This window comes from Capricornis sumatraensis, chromosome 13 (genome assembly GCF_032405125.1).
Source record: "Capricornis sumatraensis isolate serow.1 chromosome 13, serow.2, whole genome shotgun sequence".
In the NCBI taxonomy this organism is placed as follows: Eukaryota; Metazoa; Chordata; class Mammalia; order Artiodactyla; family Bovidae; genus Capricornis; species Capricornis sumatraensis.
The window spans coordinates 16,042,575-16,060,712 of record NC_091081.1 but is presented as its reverse complement, the minus strand read 5'-3'; the positions used below and the strand labels follow the sequence as shown (position 1 = coordinate 16,060,712).

Genomic DNA, 18,138 nt, shown 5'->3' with positions numbered 1-18,138 from the left:
ACATTCACTATGACGTTTGTAAAGTTTACGTGGTGCCTGCTAAGTCACTTCAATTGAATCTGACTCCTTGCGACCCTATGGACAGTAGCCCATCAGGCTCCTCTGTCCATGGGATTCTCTAAGTAAGAATACTAGAGTGGGTTACCATGCCCTCTTCCAGGGAATCTTCCCAACCCAGGGCTCTAACTCGCATCTCCTGCAGCTCCTGCATTGCAGGCAGGTTTTTACTGCTGAGCCACCCGGGGAAGCCTGGTATATTTGTATATGTAGTATTCTTGCCTGAGAGAGAAGCTTGGTGAGCTACAATTCATGGTCTCTGAAAGATTCAGACATGACTGAGAAACTAACACACATAGCAAAATAATAAAATATAAAAATAAATAAAATATGCAAAATATAAAATAATAAACATGATATATAGTCATAATATTTATAATACAAAATATAAGCAAAAGAAATGCTTATATTTGAAATAAAATATGAAATTTTAAAATGTGGGTAAGTGAAAGAATATGAAAATACAGTGGGCTTCAAGGTTACCAGCATATTCTATTTCTTAAGCTGAATGGAGGGCACATTTTAGTATTCTTTTTGCTGTGTATACTTTATTTATCTTCTTTTTATGTATAAAAATATCATGATTTAAAAACAACTATGTCTTCTTTTTTCTGGAACTCTCTTGCTTTTTCCATGTTGGCAATTTGATCTCTGGTTCCTCTGCCTTTTCTAAAACCAGCTTGAACATCAGGAAGTTCACGGTTCATGTATTGCTGAAGCCTGGCTTGGAGAATTTTGAGCGTTACTTTACTAGCATGTGAGATGAGTGCAATTGTGCGGTAGTTTGAACATTCTTTGGCATTGCCTTTCTTTGGGATTGGAATGAAAAAGGAGTACGTCAAGGCTGTATATAGTCACCCTGCTTATTTAACTTATATGCAGAGTACATCATGAGAAACGCTGGACTGGAAGAAACACAAGCTGGAATCAAGATTGCCGGGAGAAATATCAATCACCTCAGATATGCAGATGACACCATCCTTATGGCAGAAAGTGAAGAGGAACTAAAAAGCTTGATGAAAGTGGAAGTGGAGAGTGAAAAAGTTGGCTTAAAGCTCAACATTCAGAAAACGAAGATCATGGCATCCGGTCCCATCACTTCATGGGAATAGATGGGGAAACAATGAAAACAGTGTCAGACTTAACTTTTTTGGGTTCCAAAATCACTGCAGGTGGTGACTGCAGCCATGAAATTAAAAGACGCTTACTCCTTGGAAGAAAAGTTATGACCAACCTAGATAGCATATTCAAAACCAGAGACATTACTTTGCCGACTAAGGTCCGTCTAGTCAAGGCTATGGTTTTTCCTGTGGTCATGTATGGATGTGAGAGTTGGACTGTGAAGAAGGCTGAGTGCCGAAGAATTGATGCTTTTGAACTGTGGTGTTGGAGAAGACTCTTGAGAGTCCCTTGGACTGCAAGGAGATCCAACCAGTCCATTCTGAAGGAGATCAGCCCTGGGATTTCTTTGGAAGGACTGATGCTAAAGCTGAAACTCCAGTACTTTGGCCACCTCATGCGAAGAGTTGACTCACTGGAAAAGACTCTGATGCTGGGAGGGATCGGGGGCAGGAGGAGAAGGGGATGACAGAAGATGAGATGGCTGGATGGCATCACGGACTCGATGGACGTGCGTCTGAGTGAACTTCGGGAGTTGGTGATGGACAGGGAGGCCTGGCGTGCTGCGGTTCATGGGGTCGCAAAGAGTTGGACACGACTGAGCGACTGAACTGAACTGAACTGATGTCTTCTTTTCTACCTGATTCATTTGATCTTTTGATGAATGAAAACCACAAATTTATAAAAGAAGTAAGACACTGACATACAACAAGACACATTTTACCAATTTATTATTAGAAGTACTGTGGTGTTTTCATAGTGTATTATTCTCAGAGACAGAAATTTCTTTGCCAAAATGTTTGTTGACTCAAAAGCCACTGTACAAAATCACTAATTAATGTCTAATGCTCATAAAATGAAAGCGTTAGTCGTTCAGTCATTTCTGACTCTTTGCAACCCCATGGACTGTAGCCTGCTAGGATCTTCTGTCCTTGGAATTCTCCAGGCAAGAATACTGGAGTCACTAGCCATTCCCTTCTCCAGGGGATCTTTCCCACCAGGGAATCAAACCCAAGTCTCCTGCATTGCAGGCTAATTCTTTACTGTCTGAGCCAGCCAAGCCCTTAATGCTCATGTGTTTCCTAAAAACAAAATAGAGTTTTCAAGTCTTTTGAATCTTATTCAAGAGAAAATTTAAATTAAGAAAATAGATTTACAATTATTTCAGTTTCTTTTCCTTTGTTCCTATTTATGCTCTATGTAGTACCCAGAAATATGTTAATTATTATGATGCCACTCAAGAGAGACGTCTAGTGGATGGATTTTTAAAAGGAGACATTTGTAGTCAGCTCAGCATGGAATTTTGAACCATCAGGTGCATTTATGCAGAATCTTAGGACTGTCAAATGTAAATCTGTTTGATTTAAGGATTTCATGCAGATTTGGGGGTGGACTTGAGATGCACTTGGTTAGTCACAGATGGGAAGAAAACACCTCTGCATCACTTCAGATGCAAATCTCGCACAGGAGAGTTCTTACTGGAAGAGAAGCTGGCTTTATGATAGCCCCAGTTTCCTCCTGTGGGATGAGAACAGAGCATGTGAGTTTCATTTACCCTGACAAAATGGGTGTGCAAATTTTCTTTCACTACACTTCCAGGTTTTTATTTTGCTTAAGCACATTTCCTTTTTTTGGTACCTGGAATAAGGAGAGTGTTCATAGTAAAGTTGATAATAAAGAGAATAAAATGAGTCTGAAATGTGACAGTCTTTACATTATAGATGTCTACATTGAAAGTTAATCAAACAGTTTCATTTAAACATAATTTAATATACATATATCCAACATAGAGTCATTGTGCAATGAATTTTTCAGGTCTTTTATTTATATTTCTTGGTTTATAATGACTATCAGGAATTTGAAGGCTTGAAATGTGGCACTCTTAAAAACACTGAAATCCCTATCAACAATCGGTTCTTGAGAAAGATGTGGTTTATTACATACTCCTTCAGTTTCCATATGAAATTTACAGTGTTAATTGCAGTAAGGTTCTTTTTTCTTTTTCTCCTTTGCTATACAGATGATCTCATTTAAGTGTGTGAAATAACAAATTTGTTCACCATAACGCCTTCCCTTAACCTTCTCAATGTTTTAAAGTGTGTTTTGATATTTTCCCCCTCCGTGTTACTCTAGGATAGTTTCCCAGCACGATTTGGAGGAATTCATTTTGTTAACCAACCATGGTACATCCATGCCCTGTACACCGTGATCCGGCCTTTCCTGAAGGAGAAGACTCGGAAAAGGGTATTTGTTTGCTTCTTTGTTTTTGTTTGTTTGTTTGTTTCCTTTCCCTCCTCATTCAATAAGTTATCATGCATACTGGGTGTATAACGTTTGCTACAGCAAAAGTGTGCTTCTATACTGAATGTAACTATTTAACATAAAAGATAGTTTATGAAATTTAAAACCTTGAGACTAATTCTGAACAGTGTATCTGTAAAAGAAATATTTAAAAACTAACTCTCTTGCTTTTCCACAAATGGGGAGAACATTTTAGCACGTTCATCATATATTAAAGCCTCAGTTTAAAAGTAAAAAAAAAAATTATGCCATGTTACTGTATTGTTATTGGTATACTTAATTTCAAGTAACATTTAGACAGAAGTTTTTTATATGTTGATAAATGGGTGTTAGTAATTTCACAATATGTATTGCATTGTATATGGTGAATTTTATAATATTTAATATAATTCTGTAGTGATTGTCATGAGCAATCATACATTACAGACAGAATGTTCATGTGTAGAAATTTTAATGTTTTTTTAAATTACAGGTTACTTGAATTCCAAGATTCAGTTTTATCCAACAACTAGGATATTCAAAGTATGCTCCAAAATAATCATTTTTCTGAGAATACAAAAATTTATGTAACTCATTTAACACAGTGCATGTGCTCAGTCTCTCAGCCGTGGCCAACTCTTTATGACTCCATGGACTGCAGCCCACCTGGCTCCTCTGTCCATGGAATTTTTCTGGACAAGAATACAGAGCAGGTTTCCATTTCCTCCTCCAGGGGATCTCCCTGACCCAGGGATGGAACCTGCATCTCTTGTGTCTCCTACATTGGCAGGTGGGTTCTTCACCAGTATGCCACCTGGGAAGCCCCCATACTATAATACCGAACACAGTAATCATTATAATGATTTTAAAGTGCATTTAATATACATTATTTCATCTTATCTTGCAAACATCTCTGAAAAGTATGATTAGTAGCATCATTTTCTATTTAAAGCTGCGGAAAGTAAGTTTTAGGATGGGTAAATAACTTGCTTACTCATTTACACAGCTGTAAAGTTGTAGAGTTAACATTTGAATCCAAATAGCTTCGCATTTAGAGATATTTTTACCACTGTGCAGTGACCAATTTTCAAATGATTAGTTCCACAGTAAAATATAGTTACTTCTAAATCCATACAGAAGATAATTTTCTATGTTTCTCAGTGAATGAGAAGGCACTTCAGGTATTTTAGTGACATAAAAGCCTTCCTGTAAGTGTGAAAGTGAAGTCATTTTTAGGTGTGTGTTGGTTTCAAACATTTGTGAACAGAGAGTTTTCTGCTTATGAATTTGTTGAACATGTTTTAGTAATTTAGGAGGAAGAATTCTGCAGACAATGGTAGTTTATATTAGGAATTATGTCTGTCACCAAGATTCAAGTTAATTTGTTGTTGTTCAGTTGCTAGGTCACATCTGACTCTTTGCAACCCCATGGACTGCAGCATGCCAGGATTCCCTGTCCTTCAGTATCTCCCGGAGTTTGCTCAAACTCATGTCCATTGAGTCAATGACGCCATCCAGCTATCTCATCTTCTGTTGCCCCCTTCTCCTCCTGCTCTCAATCTTTCCCAGCAAAAGAGTCTTTTCCAATGAATCAGCTCTTTGTATCAGGTAGCCAGAGTATTGGAGTTTCAGCTTCTACACCAGTCCTTCCAATGAATATCTGTAAATCAAGTTAATTTACAATTTATAGTTCAAAACAATGGTTGTCATGCCTCAGAAATAACATTTTCAAACAATCTTTTGTGAAGGGATGATCAGGTGATCCAAAGTACCTGCTGGGGTTTTTAGTACAAATTATACCTGTGAGCACGAATGTAGCTTTCACTCTATACCATGTCCTGTTCTAAGTACTTTTGATATGTTAACTCATTTAGTCCTTCCAACAAGTCTTTAGGGTAAGCATTATTATTTTTCTCCTTTTATAGATGGGAAAATGAGGCATGACAGATGAAACCATTTGCTCTAAATCTCAGCTAGGAAATAGTAGAACTGAAAATACAGATTTCCTGGGAAGACTGTTCCAGGTGCAGGGAATAGCAAAAGCAGTGGTTCTTAAGTAGAAACAAGCCTGGAATATTTGACAGAGAGCAAGAAGGCCTCCCCCAGGTGGCACTAGTGGTAAAGAACCCACCTACCAACGCAGGAGACATAAGAGACACAAGTTCAATCCCTGGGTCGGGAAGATCCCCTGAAGGAGGGCATGGCAACCTCCTCCAGTATTCTTGCCTGGAGAATCCCATGGACAGAGGACCCTGGTGGGCTACAGTCCATAGAGTCCAAACAGTTGGACACGACTGAAGTGAGTCAGCACACACGCAGGGAGATCAGAAAAGTTGGAGCCAAATGAGCTACTGGAGAGGAGAGTAGTGCGTTGGATGGGTGGGAACATGGTGCGCCAGCTCTCGGAGGGCCTTGCACACTGCCATCAGATCTGGGCTTTCCGTCAGAGTGAAATGAGTAGCATTTGAAAGACTGAGTTCAGGGGTGACTTGTTGTGACATTATTTTGACATGATTCTGCTCTGTTGAAAAGACTGAAGAGTGTCAAATCTATAAAATGAGGAAAGCTCTAGGTTTGGGAGTTATTTGGTGGAATTTGATGATTTTGACAATGCCTGAAAGAAGACAGTGCTGGCACTATTCTAGATGGAAGGGAGGTATTTGAATTTAACCATTTTAATTAAAACTACACGATTTGGGAATTTTTGTATGAGAAAATAATTATAAATTAAAACACCCTTAGTTTCTGCTTATATAATCAATGCACAATACAATGCGATTGTTATATTTCCTTCCTGGAATCCCAAGTGATTCAGCCTTACAGTATTACTCAAGCACCTTATAATGCAAATGCTATAAATTTATGTTCTGAAAAGCTGGTAAAAGAAAACCTAAAGAAAAGTTGAGAATCATCTTTCACCAATGGACATTTACTTCTTCATTTTCTTAAATTAAAGCAGACTTTGAGTTTCCAACATGCTGGGCTGATGGGAATGTCACCCTTAAGTGTTACAGAGATCCCGTCTCAAAATTTCACCAGTGTCTGGACTATTTCATGTATAGCCTAACTTACAATCCATCATGACCCACTTTTGACATCTTCACTGTTCAAGCTAGTATTAGTTCCTTGAATTAAGGTCTCTTTTTGGACCCAAGCATCTTTATTGATGTTAGAGTCCAATGACTAAGTTTCAATCCACTATCCCAGTGAACTTTTTAGCTGGTTCATAGATGTGATCCTGTCACACCCCAAGAGCTGACAAGAACTGATTTTCCTACTAGTTGTCACAAGCTTCTACTTCTTCCTCAGTAGCATGGACTTTCTCTTGCTAATTCTTAAAAATATTTTACCCTCCTCTTCCTATAATTATGGTCTCCTACCATAATCTCTTTAATGGCACAGTTTAGGAAAAAACTTTTTTTAAAATTTTTAATTAAAGAATTCAGCCTAAGTATAATTGTAATGCAATCTGAGGCAAAAGAGCCCCTAAGGACCAGACTTCTTGAGTGAAATGGAGGAAGAAAAATATGTAAGAGGGAGAATGTAGTAAAACTTCAATAAACGATGAGACAAGTGTGTGTGTGGATGCTCCAGCAGATGAGTCGCAGGAGATGTGTTCACTGAAGGCGTTCATAGGGGACCTTAAAGGACTGGAGCAAGGGGAAGGGAGAAGCCAGTGGGGGATTGTGAGCAAACTGATATGATCTGACTGATTCAAGTTTTGACACAGTCCTTTGGCTGCTGTGTTGCGAGTAGAGTCCCGGTGGCAAGGGTGGAAGTGGGGAGAGCAGTTAGGAGGCTCGTTCAGTAACACAGTGGAAGGGATGATAGGAGTTGAGTGAGGGTTGCAGCAGTGGAGTTGTTCACATGTTTGAATGCAGGGTAGATTTTGGAGGTAGTACCAAAAGAATGTACTGACAACTTAGATTATGAGAGAAGTAAAAGACGAGTCAGAGGTTTCGGCCTGAGTAACTAGAAGCACGTTTGTCCCGTTAGCTGACCTTGAAAACAGGGAGGATCTGATTTAGGGGAGAAAGTTATAAGTTCCGTTTTGAATACGACATGTTTGAGGTGCCCATTGATCATTTAAGTGGAGGTGTGACGCAGAGAGTAAAAATAGTAATATGGAGTTCAAAAGAGAGGTTTGGATTCAGGATACACATTTTCAGTGTATGGATGATATTTAAACCTTGTGTTTGTTCAGTCACTAAGTCGTGTCCGACTCTTTGCACCCCTATGAACGGCAGCACATGAGCCTTCCCTGTCCTTCAGTTTCCCAGAGTTTGCTCAAACTGATGTCCGTTGAGTTGGTGATGCCATCCAAACATCCCATCCTCTGTCACTCCCTTCTCCTCCTGCCCTCAATCTTTCCCAGCATCAGGGTCTTTTCCAATGAGTTGGCTCTTTGAATCAGGTGGCCAAAGTATTGGAGCTTCAGGTTCAGCATCAGTCCTTCCAATGAATATTTGGGGTTGATTTCCAAATTACCTGAGTGCAATTAGAGAAGGTAATAAATCCAAGAACTGAAGCCTGAAGCTCTCTGATGTTAAGATAGTGCAGAAGTGGAACAACCAGCAAAAGGGACTGAAGATGGCATCTGTCAGATAGTAGGAAACCAAGAGATCCTGGGAGAAAGTGTTTTCATTGAGAATTATCTACTCTACCCAGTGCTGCTGAGAGTTTGAGAAAAATAAGGATAGAGAATTATTGGACACTGAATTTAGCAGTGAGAAGGATCTTGACAAGAGCTATTTCCGTGTAGTGGTGGGAGGCAAACCTATTTGGATTGGATTCAAGAAAAATGGGACGAATGTACTTGGGCAATGAATATAGATAATTCCTTCATTGCGTTTTCCAGTAAGAGGAAGGAGTGAGTAGGATAATAACTGGAAATAGAAGTAGGGTCAAGATAGGTTTAATGCATCTGTATGGGGGGTAGGCAAGAGTAGAGTTGTTATGTGTGTTCTTTGATGGAAGACATACAGAGCAAAGCGGAAATCTGATGATGTGAGAGAGACAAGAGAGAATTGCTGGGGAAATATAGCTGAGTGGAAGAGAGGATGAATTCTAGGGCACGGGTGGAGGGCTTGGCCTTTGTGGAGCGTATTCTTCCACTGAGCTGGGAGCAAAGGCAGAGCATGTGGGCGCAGATGCTAGTGGGTGGATCTCATCTGGCCACCCTGTTTTTTTTTCTGGGAAAGAGGAAACAAGGCCAGAGCTGAGAGCGATGTTGAGGGAGGAGGTAACAGAGTGTTGGCAAAAAGAGAAGAAGTAGTGTGAATTACATTTACTTTTCTATGGATTTATCACCATAACTCTTGCATGACTTGGAAGAGAAGGTTTCTGATGTGAAGCAATACGTCTGATGAAAGAAAGGTTGTATACCTAATAAAGGTATACAAAGCAGGGATTTCAGGCACTAGAATTTCATCTTCCCAGGAAAATTATAGGGGTGTGTATGTTTTCCTAGGCTGTTGTGCTCTGTAAATAGGAGTGGGAAGGTGGAGAATTTGCAAATAACCTGGTTTACCTTGGGTCAGAAAGTATCTTCCGCCTCGGCAGTATTATGTATTCCACCAGCCGCTTGCTGTGGTCATTTTGGCCAGTACCTGCTCTCACGTGCTTTTACGTTCTTCCATAATTGATTAGTATTATTGTTGATTGGTGACTCCCATTCTTCTCATTCTATTTGATATGGACTAGTCTTTCTTTGGCTTGCTTTGGGCTTCCCTGGTGGCTCAGATGGTAAAGAATCCGCCTGCAGCGCAGGACACCTCGGTTCAATCCCTTGGTTGGGAAGATCCCCTGGAGGAGGGCAGGGCAACCCACTCCAGTATCCTTGCCTGGAGAATCTCCATGGACAGAGGCACCTGGCGGGCTACAGTCCATGCGGTCGCAGAGCTGGACATGACTGAGCGACTAAGCACAGCACACACAGTCTTTCTTTGTTTTCCTAAATATGTATTTAAGTGGATTCTAAAAGTATGGAAAGCAAGATGAATGTCTTAGCTCTTTCATCTTGAACCTAAAATATGAAATTATTTCTAAGCCACTTATAAGCTATAATCTTTAAATAAATGTATAAATCTATATAAGATGACAGTAGTACTTTATTAGAGAAGACTGACCTGCAGTTTTGAGATTAATATAAAAGAAGAGAAAAGAGGTAGCTGTTTAGGGAGAAACAAATCTTGACTACGTAGCATAAGTGATCCTCCAATTTAACAAAAAGCTCTGTGTAGGCAGTAATAACAATGATTAACATATACACACAGCTTTACAGTTTCAACTCATTCCATTTACGATTTGAATGATAAGCATGGAAATCTGTAGCAGAGAAGATGCTGGCAACATTACAGGACATAACTCCTTTGGGATGTGACTCTTCAGTCACCCTTTCATTATGATGATGCTAATCTACTTTTATTTACATCACATGCTTTGCATTATAAAGCAGTAATTTAGTGGTTACAGTATTCTTATTTTTATTGATGATAACGATAAAGCCATACTGGTGACAGCTTTGGGGTTCAGTAACTTGAATGGGCTCAGCAGTTGATGAGTCCCTCATGAGAAAAGTCTGTTTTAATAGCGTTCATTATGCACATCCTCAGCTCTGCACAACTAACACCAGGATAATGTGCCGATCGAAGTAGGCACATTCGATTCTACTCTTGTTCCCAGCTATGAAGCAGGAAACTAAATGTTCAGTTCCAGTTCTTTAAAAACGATCTGACCTTCTAGAAGCTACTTAAAGTCCCTGAGCCTCAGGATTTTTATATGAAATATTAAGATTATGATACCAGCCTGCCTGTTTCACAGAGTAGAAGAGAGGCTTAAATATGTTAACAGACAGGGAAAACTCTTGTTCTGGCTCTTTCTCAATCCCTCCTCCTACCCTACCCCAATCCCTGGCGTCCACACGGCATTCATTCTCCTCTACGGGTTTTTCCCACCCTCTTCTTGTGTTTGTAGATATTTCTGCATGGCAACAACCTGAACAGTCTACACCAACTAATTCATCCCGAGATTCTGCCCTCTGAGTTTGGAGGAATGCTGCCCCCTTATGACATGGGAACCTGGGCAAGAACACTGCTGGACCACGAGTACGATGATGACAGTGAATACAATGTGGACTCCTACAGCATGCCTGTCAAGGAGGTAGAGAAAGAGCTGTCCCCCAAGTCCATGAAGAGGTGAGCAGGGGGTACCTGGGAAGTGGGCTGGGCCAGGGCGGGGACGCTTGATGCAACTCCAGATTTTATATTGTTCTAAAGTAGATACTTGGTGGGACTTTAAAGCTTTTCATGCTCCTGTGTTTGGATGTCTAGGAGTTTTGAGTCAAAGATAAAGTCATTCGAGGTAACCTCCACCCAGAGTTCTGCTCCAGATTCACAGAGAGTCTAGCTGGCCCCTTAGAAGTCACCCAATCCAGTGGCTTTTCAAACTGTACCTTAAGGTTCTTGTTGAGTGCCTCAGGGCAAGTGGGGTGGCGTGGGGACACTGCCCCTCTCCACTGCGGTGAGATGGTCTAAACAATTTTTTGGACTTCTGTGTAAGATTTCGTTTGAAGAAAGGGATCCATAGCAAGCACACGCATACACACACACTTCAAACATTATCACTCAAAGCTTCTGTTTCTTTTTCAGTATCTGTGCCGGGTTTCTCTTTAAACTTTTCTATCTAGCCATTCCCAGGGCAAAACCTTCTGTTTCCCAGGGCTTTAATCTTTACAGAATTCATTCTTGAGAATATCTCATTTTCTGCTTTGACTCTTATGGTATTATCAGGCCTGTTTTCTCTCAATCAATGTGTATTTATTCAACACATGCTCTGTAATAGAAGCTTTCCTAAATGTTTTGGATTCAGTGTGTATAAAACATATGTCTTGCCATAGCCTACTGGTGATTGAGGGCAGGGGAGTTGCTAGACACATGCAAATGCAGAACTGACTCTGTGTTCACATTCTGTAGCAAACAAGAAGACTTCTAATTCTCGTGCCACCCCAGGCTGTACCAGCCCAGGCTTCATTTGGATAATGGCAACAAATATTATTTCTTGGTTGATTTCCCATCCTGGAAACTTAGGAACCACAGCTCCTACAATTTTTCTTCACCTAGTTCAGGGAGGACCCAAGAGCATCTTACATGTCATCCCCAACACTGTCTTACATCCTTCTCTGATGACAGTCTTGTGGTCTTTCAGTTACCACTGACTCATGCAGTGACAACCCTGTTATTTTTGACTGACCTCTTAGATTTGTTGCTATTGCTGATGCTAGTGTGTGGTGTGTGTGTGTGAGAGATGCCTTCCTCTCCCAGATTGCTCCACAACTTGGACAAAATGGGAAGGTCAGTGACATCTCCAGCTTTAATTTTTCCATTAATCGACAAGATTATGTTTAAATGAAGTTTGGGATTCTCAATTCATTTCCCTTTAAAACGAGTCTTCCTAATTTGAGTTTTATGCTCTGCTAAAAGGGTTCACTGATGGGCTCTCAAAGGAGTCTGTTAAGTGCTAAAAGTTGTGTTCAAAACTGTGTGTGTATATGTGTGGGTGTATATATATGGGTGTATATATTTCCCTGGTGGCTAAGAGGGTAGAGTTTCTGTCTACAGTGAAGGACACCTGGAGAAGGGAATGGCTACCCACTCCAGTATTCTTGCCTGGAGAATTCCATGGACAGAGGAGCCTGGTGGGCTACAGTCCATGGGGTCACAAATAGCCAGACACAACTGACATATACACACACATATACGTGTGTGTGTTTATAGTGCATTTTTTTTCTGGAGAGAAGGCATATTTCATCACATTCTCAAAGTTTTCTAAGACAAAAATGGTTAAAAGCCATTGCCTAAGAATAGGTTCCTTCTGATAAAAATAAAAATCCTAATAATGATAATTATTACAATCTATCACTTATTACCAACTTCTCGCGAGTTAGGCCCTTGTGTACTGTGCTTAGTTGCTCAGTCGTGTCCGACTCTTTGCGACCCCATGGACTGTAGCCCTCCAGGCTCCTCTGTCCATGGAAATTCTCCAGGCAAGAATACGGAAGTAGGTTGTCATGCCGTCCTCCAGGGGAATGTTCCCAATCCAGGGATCGAACCCAGGTCTCCTGCATTGCAGGTGGATTCTTTACCATCTGAGCCACCAGGGAAGCCCAAGAATACTGGAGTGGGTAGCCTGTCCCTTCTCCAGGGGAACTTCCTGGCCCCAAAGTTGAACCAGGGTCTCCTGCATTGCAGGCGGATTCTTTACCAGCTGAGCCACCAGGGAAGCCCTGAGTTAAGCCCTTACCAGGTACTTTTTTGGGGGTAAAATTCATTTAAGTTTCATAGCAACCCTATTAAATAGATATTTCTATCCCCAAAGTCACATAGTCTATATGTGAAGGAATAGGATTCCAGTCTATGAGGTATGGAGTCTTTCACGTTGTGAATATAACTCTCTTCTCCTCTTCTGTGTCAGCGTGACACAGAACACCCTCACTCTAGAACTGAGCTATCGGATGATTCAGAGACAGCTCTCATAGGTGTCCTCAGTTTTTTCGCTTGCCAGCCAGTGATGCTTATTTCCTTCAGCCCCTCCTTCTGTGACTTGTTAACTAGCGCGGTCCCTTCCTCTGAGCATACTTCTCTCCGTATCCTCTGCAGCCTTAGCTGTATCCTCATCACCTGCACTTCCTCCAAAATTTCTTACCTGCTGTCTTTGCCTCTACCCTTATCCTTCTCCATTTATTATCCATGTGTCAATCAAAATGATGTTTTTAAAGTGTAAGTCAGGTTGTTTCACTTCTCTGCTTTGAATTTTTAATGACTGGTAATTATACAAGGCATACAATCAATTTCATATTGTGACTTACAATATGCTGCGTAATCTGACTCTGCCTACCTCTTTCCTCCAAGTTTATCTCCCTTTTCTCTCCACCTTTCACACACAGCAGTTTTCTTTATTCTCCTTCAGCCTCTGGTTGGAATGTCCTTTTCCTCTGTCTTTCAATGGCTGGCCCCAATCAAAGGTCACCTCCTCCAGAAGGTCTTTTGGTTAGGCACCAGATCTTAATAAGCTCTACTCTGCCTTCTAGCCACTTCCAGTCAGTCATCTCCTTTATTTTCTTTATAGCTCATTATTAGCCTGTGAAATGATTGATTTGATTTAATTGTTTATCCCTTTCATCCTGCCATGTAAGCTTCAGGGAGACTTCAGTGGCTTTGTCTATCCTGTTTTCTTCTGAATCTTCAGTGCCTGGAGTAGAATGTGGTGCACAAAGCATGCTCACGAAGTACCAGTCAAATGAAGGAGTTCTCTTCTGTCTGTCAGTGGCCCGTTTTAAGTGCAGTGTTTAGAAAGGTAGAGGTGACATCTGATGCTATCACCGCTTCCGTTGAGATTCCAGAATCCTGGCTCTGCAGCGTAGACCTCCCTGGCTTCCTGTGTTTCTGTTGTTCTCACTGCTGTCTTTCAGGCTGCCAGGGTACATTGCTGACTCACGTGGAGCTCCTTAAAACTAGTCTCCTTACTTCTACACCTTTATCCTCATAACTCTCTATTTCTATATTTAGCTCTTTCTTCTAAGCACATTATTTTAATTGATTGACATCATCTTGTCAGGTTTGGTTCCGGCGATCCACCTTTTGAGGTCTTTTTGGATCCTGCTTCTCTTTCCAATTAATTAGGCCATTTTGTCCCCTGCAGACTTGGCTCATAGCATGATGACACCCCCAACCCCGAGTTTCTTGCTTCTAACTTGGGCCAATTAGAATTTCAGACACCCTTTGTTTGATATAGGTTTTGCATCCTGTGAAGCTTATATGGTTCTATTTGAAAACTCCTGAAGAATGAAATCAAGAGAGTTGTTTCACATGATTTTTATCTTCTCTTTGGCAGGGAATAGCAGTTCCCCATCAAGGATGGGATAAAATTGTTTCTGGATCCCACCTTTCCTTCCTTTTCTTTTCCAGTTTTATATCATTTTTAGATTGAGAGGGGGGGAAAAACCATTCCTTCACAAATGAGTTGTAGATAACTGTTCCTTTGGGTGAATTCAGCTTCTTGTATAGGAAGAAGAAATAGCAACCCACTGAAGTATTCTCACCTGTAGAATCCCATGGACAGAGCAGCCTGGTGGGCTACAGTCCATGGGGTCTCAAAAAGTTGGACATGACTGTGTGACTGAGTGTGATAGGAAGATTATGTTTTGTGTTAATTTGTGGAAAGATAGCATAATCAAGTGAAAGAATACAAAGCTCATTAGATCATGGGTAATACGTGCTTCCACTTTATTGGATAATATTCAGCATCTGTTGTTACTACCTGTCAAATTCTATCTAATGTTTTGTATATATCAACTCCTTTGCTTTTCTAAACAACTAGTAAGGTGATACTGTATCCATCTTATTGATGAGGAAACCCAGATACAGAGAAGGTAAGTAACTTCTACATGCTCCATAGCTACAAAGCCACAATGCTGATATTGGAACACAGGCAGCAGTATTCTGTGTCATTTCTTTAACTGCTACCATATGCTATTTGCCAGAATTAATGCTGGGGATTATGCATGCATTATTGATTGCACTTGATCCTTAGTACATTTGTATGATGTAGATATTATTTTCCCCATTTCACAAGTAAGGGAACAAAATCTTAGGACAATCAAATAGCCTCCAGTTGGTCACGGAACTAGTTAATCACAGGAAGTGGAATTGGAATCCATTTCTGTCCAAAATCGAGTCTTTCGAGCACTAAGGTATAGCACAATATTGTAAATGCATAATAAATGAATAAATGATACCTGGATAATTAAAGTCAAACTGCAGGTTTTCATGGGAAAAAGTTATTCATTGAAAGACAGCAGAGCCTGGAGACTAAGACGTACCATGAGATAGCTTCCTCTGTTGTAGTTGAAAAAGACCAATTCAATAACCAATCATGCGCAAATAACCCTGTTGTTTTGTACAAGAGGGCAAAAAGAAAGTTTAGACTAAAACAAAACAACAGGACACTTGGGACAATTAAATACCAAAAAAGTCTTAATCAGAAATTGTTTCTTTCTGTCTTACTTTATTGAGGAATTTCTCTGCATATGGAGCCAGCAGCGTTCATAATCGGACAAGTCTAACATCTGTAGTGCATGATAAAAGCAAACTAGAAAGTTAATCCCAGCTTGAATAGTGCACTACAATTTAAAATATTTTATTAAAATTGCCATGAAAGAAAGAAAAAAAGAAAGAAAGTGAAGTTGCTCAGTCGTGTCTGACTCTTTGCGACCTCATGGACTGTAGCCTATCAGGCTCCTCCATCCATGGGATTTTCCAGACAAGAGTACTGGAGTGGGTTGCCATTGCCTTCTCCAGGGGATCCTCCTGACCCAGGGATTGAACCCAGGTCTCCCGCACTGCAGGCAGACGCTTTACCACCTGAACCACCAAAGTAGTTAAGGAAAGTAACAATATATAAGACGTGTGTGTGTGTGTGTGTGTGTGTGTGTGTACAATGTATGTTTTAATAGAACATTATAGCAAATGCTAAATGTGTAGACTCTATGCTGTCTGAAGAGCTTTAGCGTGTACTTAATATTATTAGGATGTACCTCAACATTTGTATACTTCATGAGATTTTAAAATAACTTTTCTGTAAAGAATTTTTTTCTTCACAGGATAAATTGCTTTATCTTCATCACTCTTCAGTTTGAATGCTTGACATCCAGCTTCTTTCAGTTTGGAAAGTATTTATTGGATAAGAATTAAGACATTGAAACCCTGCTGTGTAACAGACTCTGTGACGCACATTGTGTCTGTTGTAGGAGAGACACTGATGAAGTCCCTGCTTATGAAACTTATAGTCCAGTGGGCAATAGTGGTTAACCCTCTTGGTGCAGGACATTAAATGAACCTCTGCATATTTTAGCATGGATTCATCTTGGGGAACCAATTATTTTAGTTGAGTCTAAGAAGAATAATGTTACAGGTCTAATTGCTAAGTGTTTTGTGCAACTGTCAACTGTGTTAAAGTGTATTTTATTCATGTACTGTGTTCTAAGATAAATTATCATTGCTCCTTTCCCTCTTTCTTTCTCTCCTGCACAGACACACGCGCACACACACACACACACAAACACATACCATATTCAACTGTGGTTATTCTCCATTCTGATTTATGCATCTAATACCTATTACTGAGATAAAACAGTGAAAATGACTTAGAAAATAAACCTCCTGATATAAGTGTTCTCACCTTCCTCTTTATTCTCTCTTTAGAAATGAATTTAAGTTTACTTAAATGAAAGTCGATTTATCAGTTAATCTTGTAATTATTTTTGCTTTGATAATTCCTTCCATTGCTGTTCTTTTTCATTAGCCTGTGTGGTTGTATTTTCACTTATAGTCTTTCTTTTTGAAAGTTAATGAGGTCTACTAAGACTCATATTGTCCCAGCAATAGCCAAATGGCTGGAATGCAGCAGCAGGGGAAAAATTCATTACGGAGGAGGAATTTAAAAGGACGGCTGCTTCTTTAATGCCGTAGCCATTAAGATGGCAGCTTCCTGCCACCACAGTAGCACGTTTCATTGACTTTCCTCCTTCTCAGTGTTGTTTCCTGGTGATGAATTGAGATGTAATTCCCACCTGCTATCAAAAGCATATGTAAGGGTTTTCACATTATTTGTTTCTCTAATAGTAAAGTACTGCTGCCTAAATAAGAGAGGTTTTTAAAGTTTTAAACTTTTTTCAAGTTTTAAAGTGTTTCATAGATTTTCAAGAATAAGATTGATTTTATTCAGATGTTCTAGTGGAAAATTTAACAAAAATATTGAAATATTGATTTTCTCCTAATGTGCTCATTATGTATTAAAAGAAAAGATGGTTAAAAATGCACATTCCCGTTGAAGTTGTTTCGTAAGCCCTTTAAGCCAGAAATCAAGGCTCCTATTATTTCTACTTCATTTCTTATAATGGTAAATTCACCATAATCATTTTCCCTTTTAGTGATGTCCTCTTGGAATATGTCTGTCCTGTACTAGAAGTTCTCAGTCTCAAAGAAAAGGCTCTTCTTGATTGTAAAGATGAGACTTAAGCCTGTTATTGTGTATTTAGAATCCTCTGTTGTGCACTATTGTATTTAGAGGCCAGAGGGGGTTGCTTCCTCTGAAACGATCTCTCTCAATGTGTGGCATTCTCTGTTCATAAATCCCTTGATGTAGAAGTTAATCCACATCAAAGAGAGAAGTAATAAAGGAGAAAAGACAGAGAAGAGAATGTGAATGTTTGGCAGTAACGCGCTGACATTGGCTTTATCATTTCCAGATCGCAATCAGTTGTGGATCCTACAGTGCTAAAACGCATGGATAAAAATGAGGAAGAAAACATGCAACCTTTGCTCTCTCTGGACTGATAGCTTCTCTACCCTCTCCATGGATTAGAAACGGAAGGTACATGTTTTCAGCACCAGGGCCAGCGCTGTGGATGAATTACCAGCTGGAAACGTATTTATTCATGTTAATGTAGCATAATATATAATAAGGCATCAGGCTTTCCCATTTGCCTGAACCATGGGTGCCCTGGTCTAGATTTAAAGAAAAGTCAATAATTTATTCTGTAAGTGCCAAGTTCTTTGTAAATACAATGTAATCTTCACGTCAAGTTTGTAAATTTTAGTAGTAACTTAAATTGGAAGATTGGCT

At 39.9% G+C, this 18,138-nt stretch overlaps 1 protein-coding gene across 1 annotated transcript in view; it reads left to right on the top strand.

The window, feature by feature from the left end:
- CLVS2 (clavesin 2) overlaps nt 1-17,849 on the top strand; it is a 77,484-nt gene extending 59,635 nt beyond the window's left edge. Inside the window, exons 3-5 of the mRNA XM_068985467.1 lie at nt 3,310-3,420; nt 10,432-10,652; nt 17,762-17,849. Coding sequence (XP_068841568.1) covers nt 3,310-3,420; nt 10,432-10,652; nt 17,762-17,849 — 420 coding nt within the window. The remainder of the gene's footprint in view (nt 1-3,309; nt 3,421-10,431; nt 10,653-17,761) is intronic.
- The last annotated feature ends 289 nt before the right edge of the window (nt 17,850-18,138 follow it).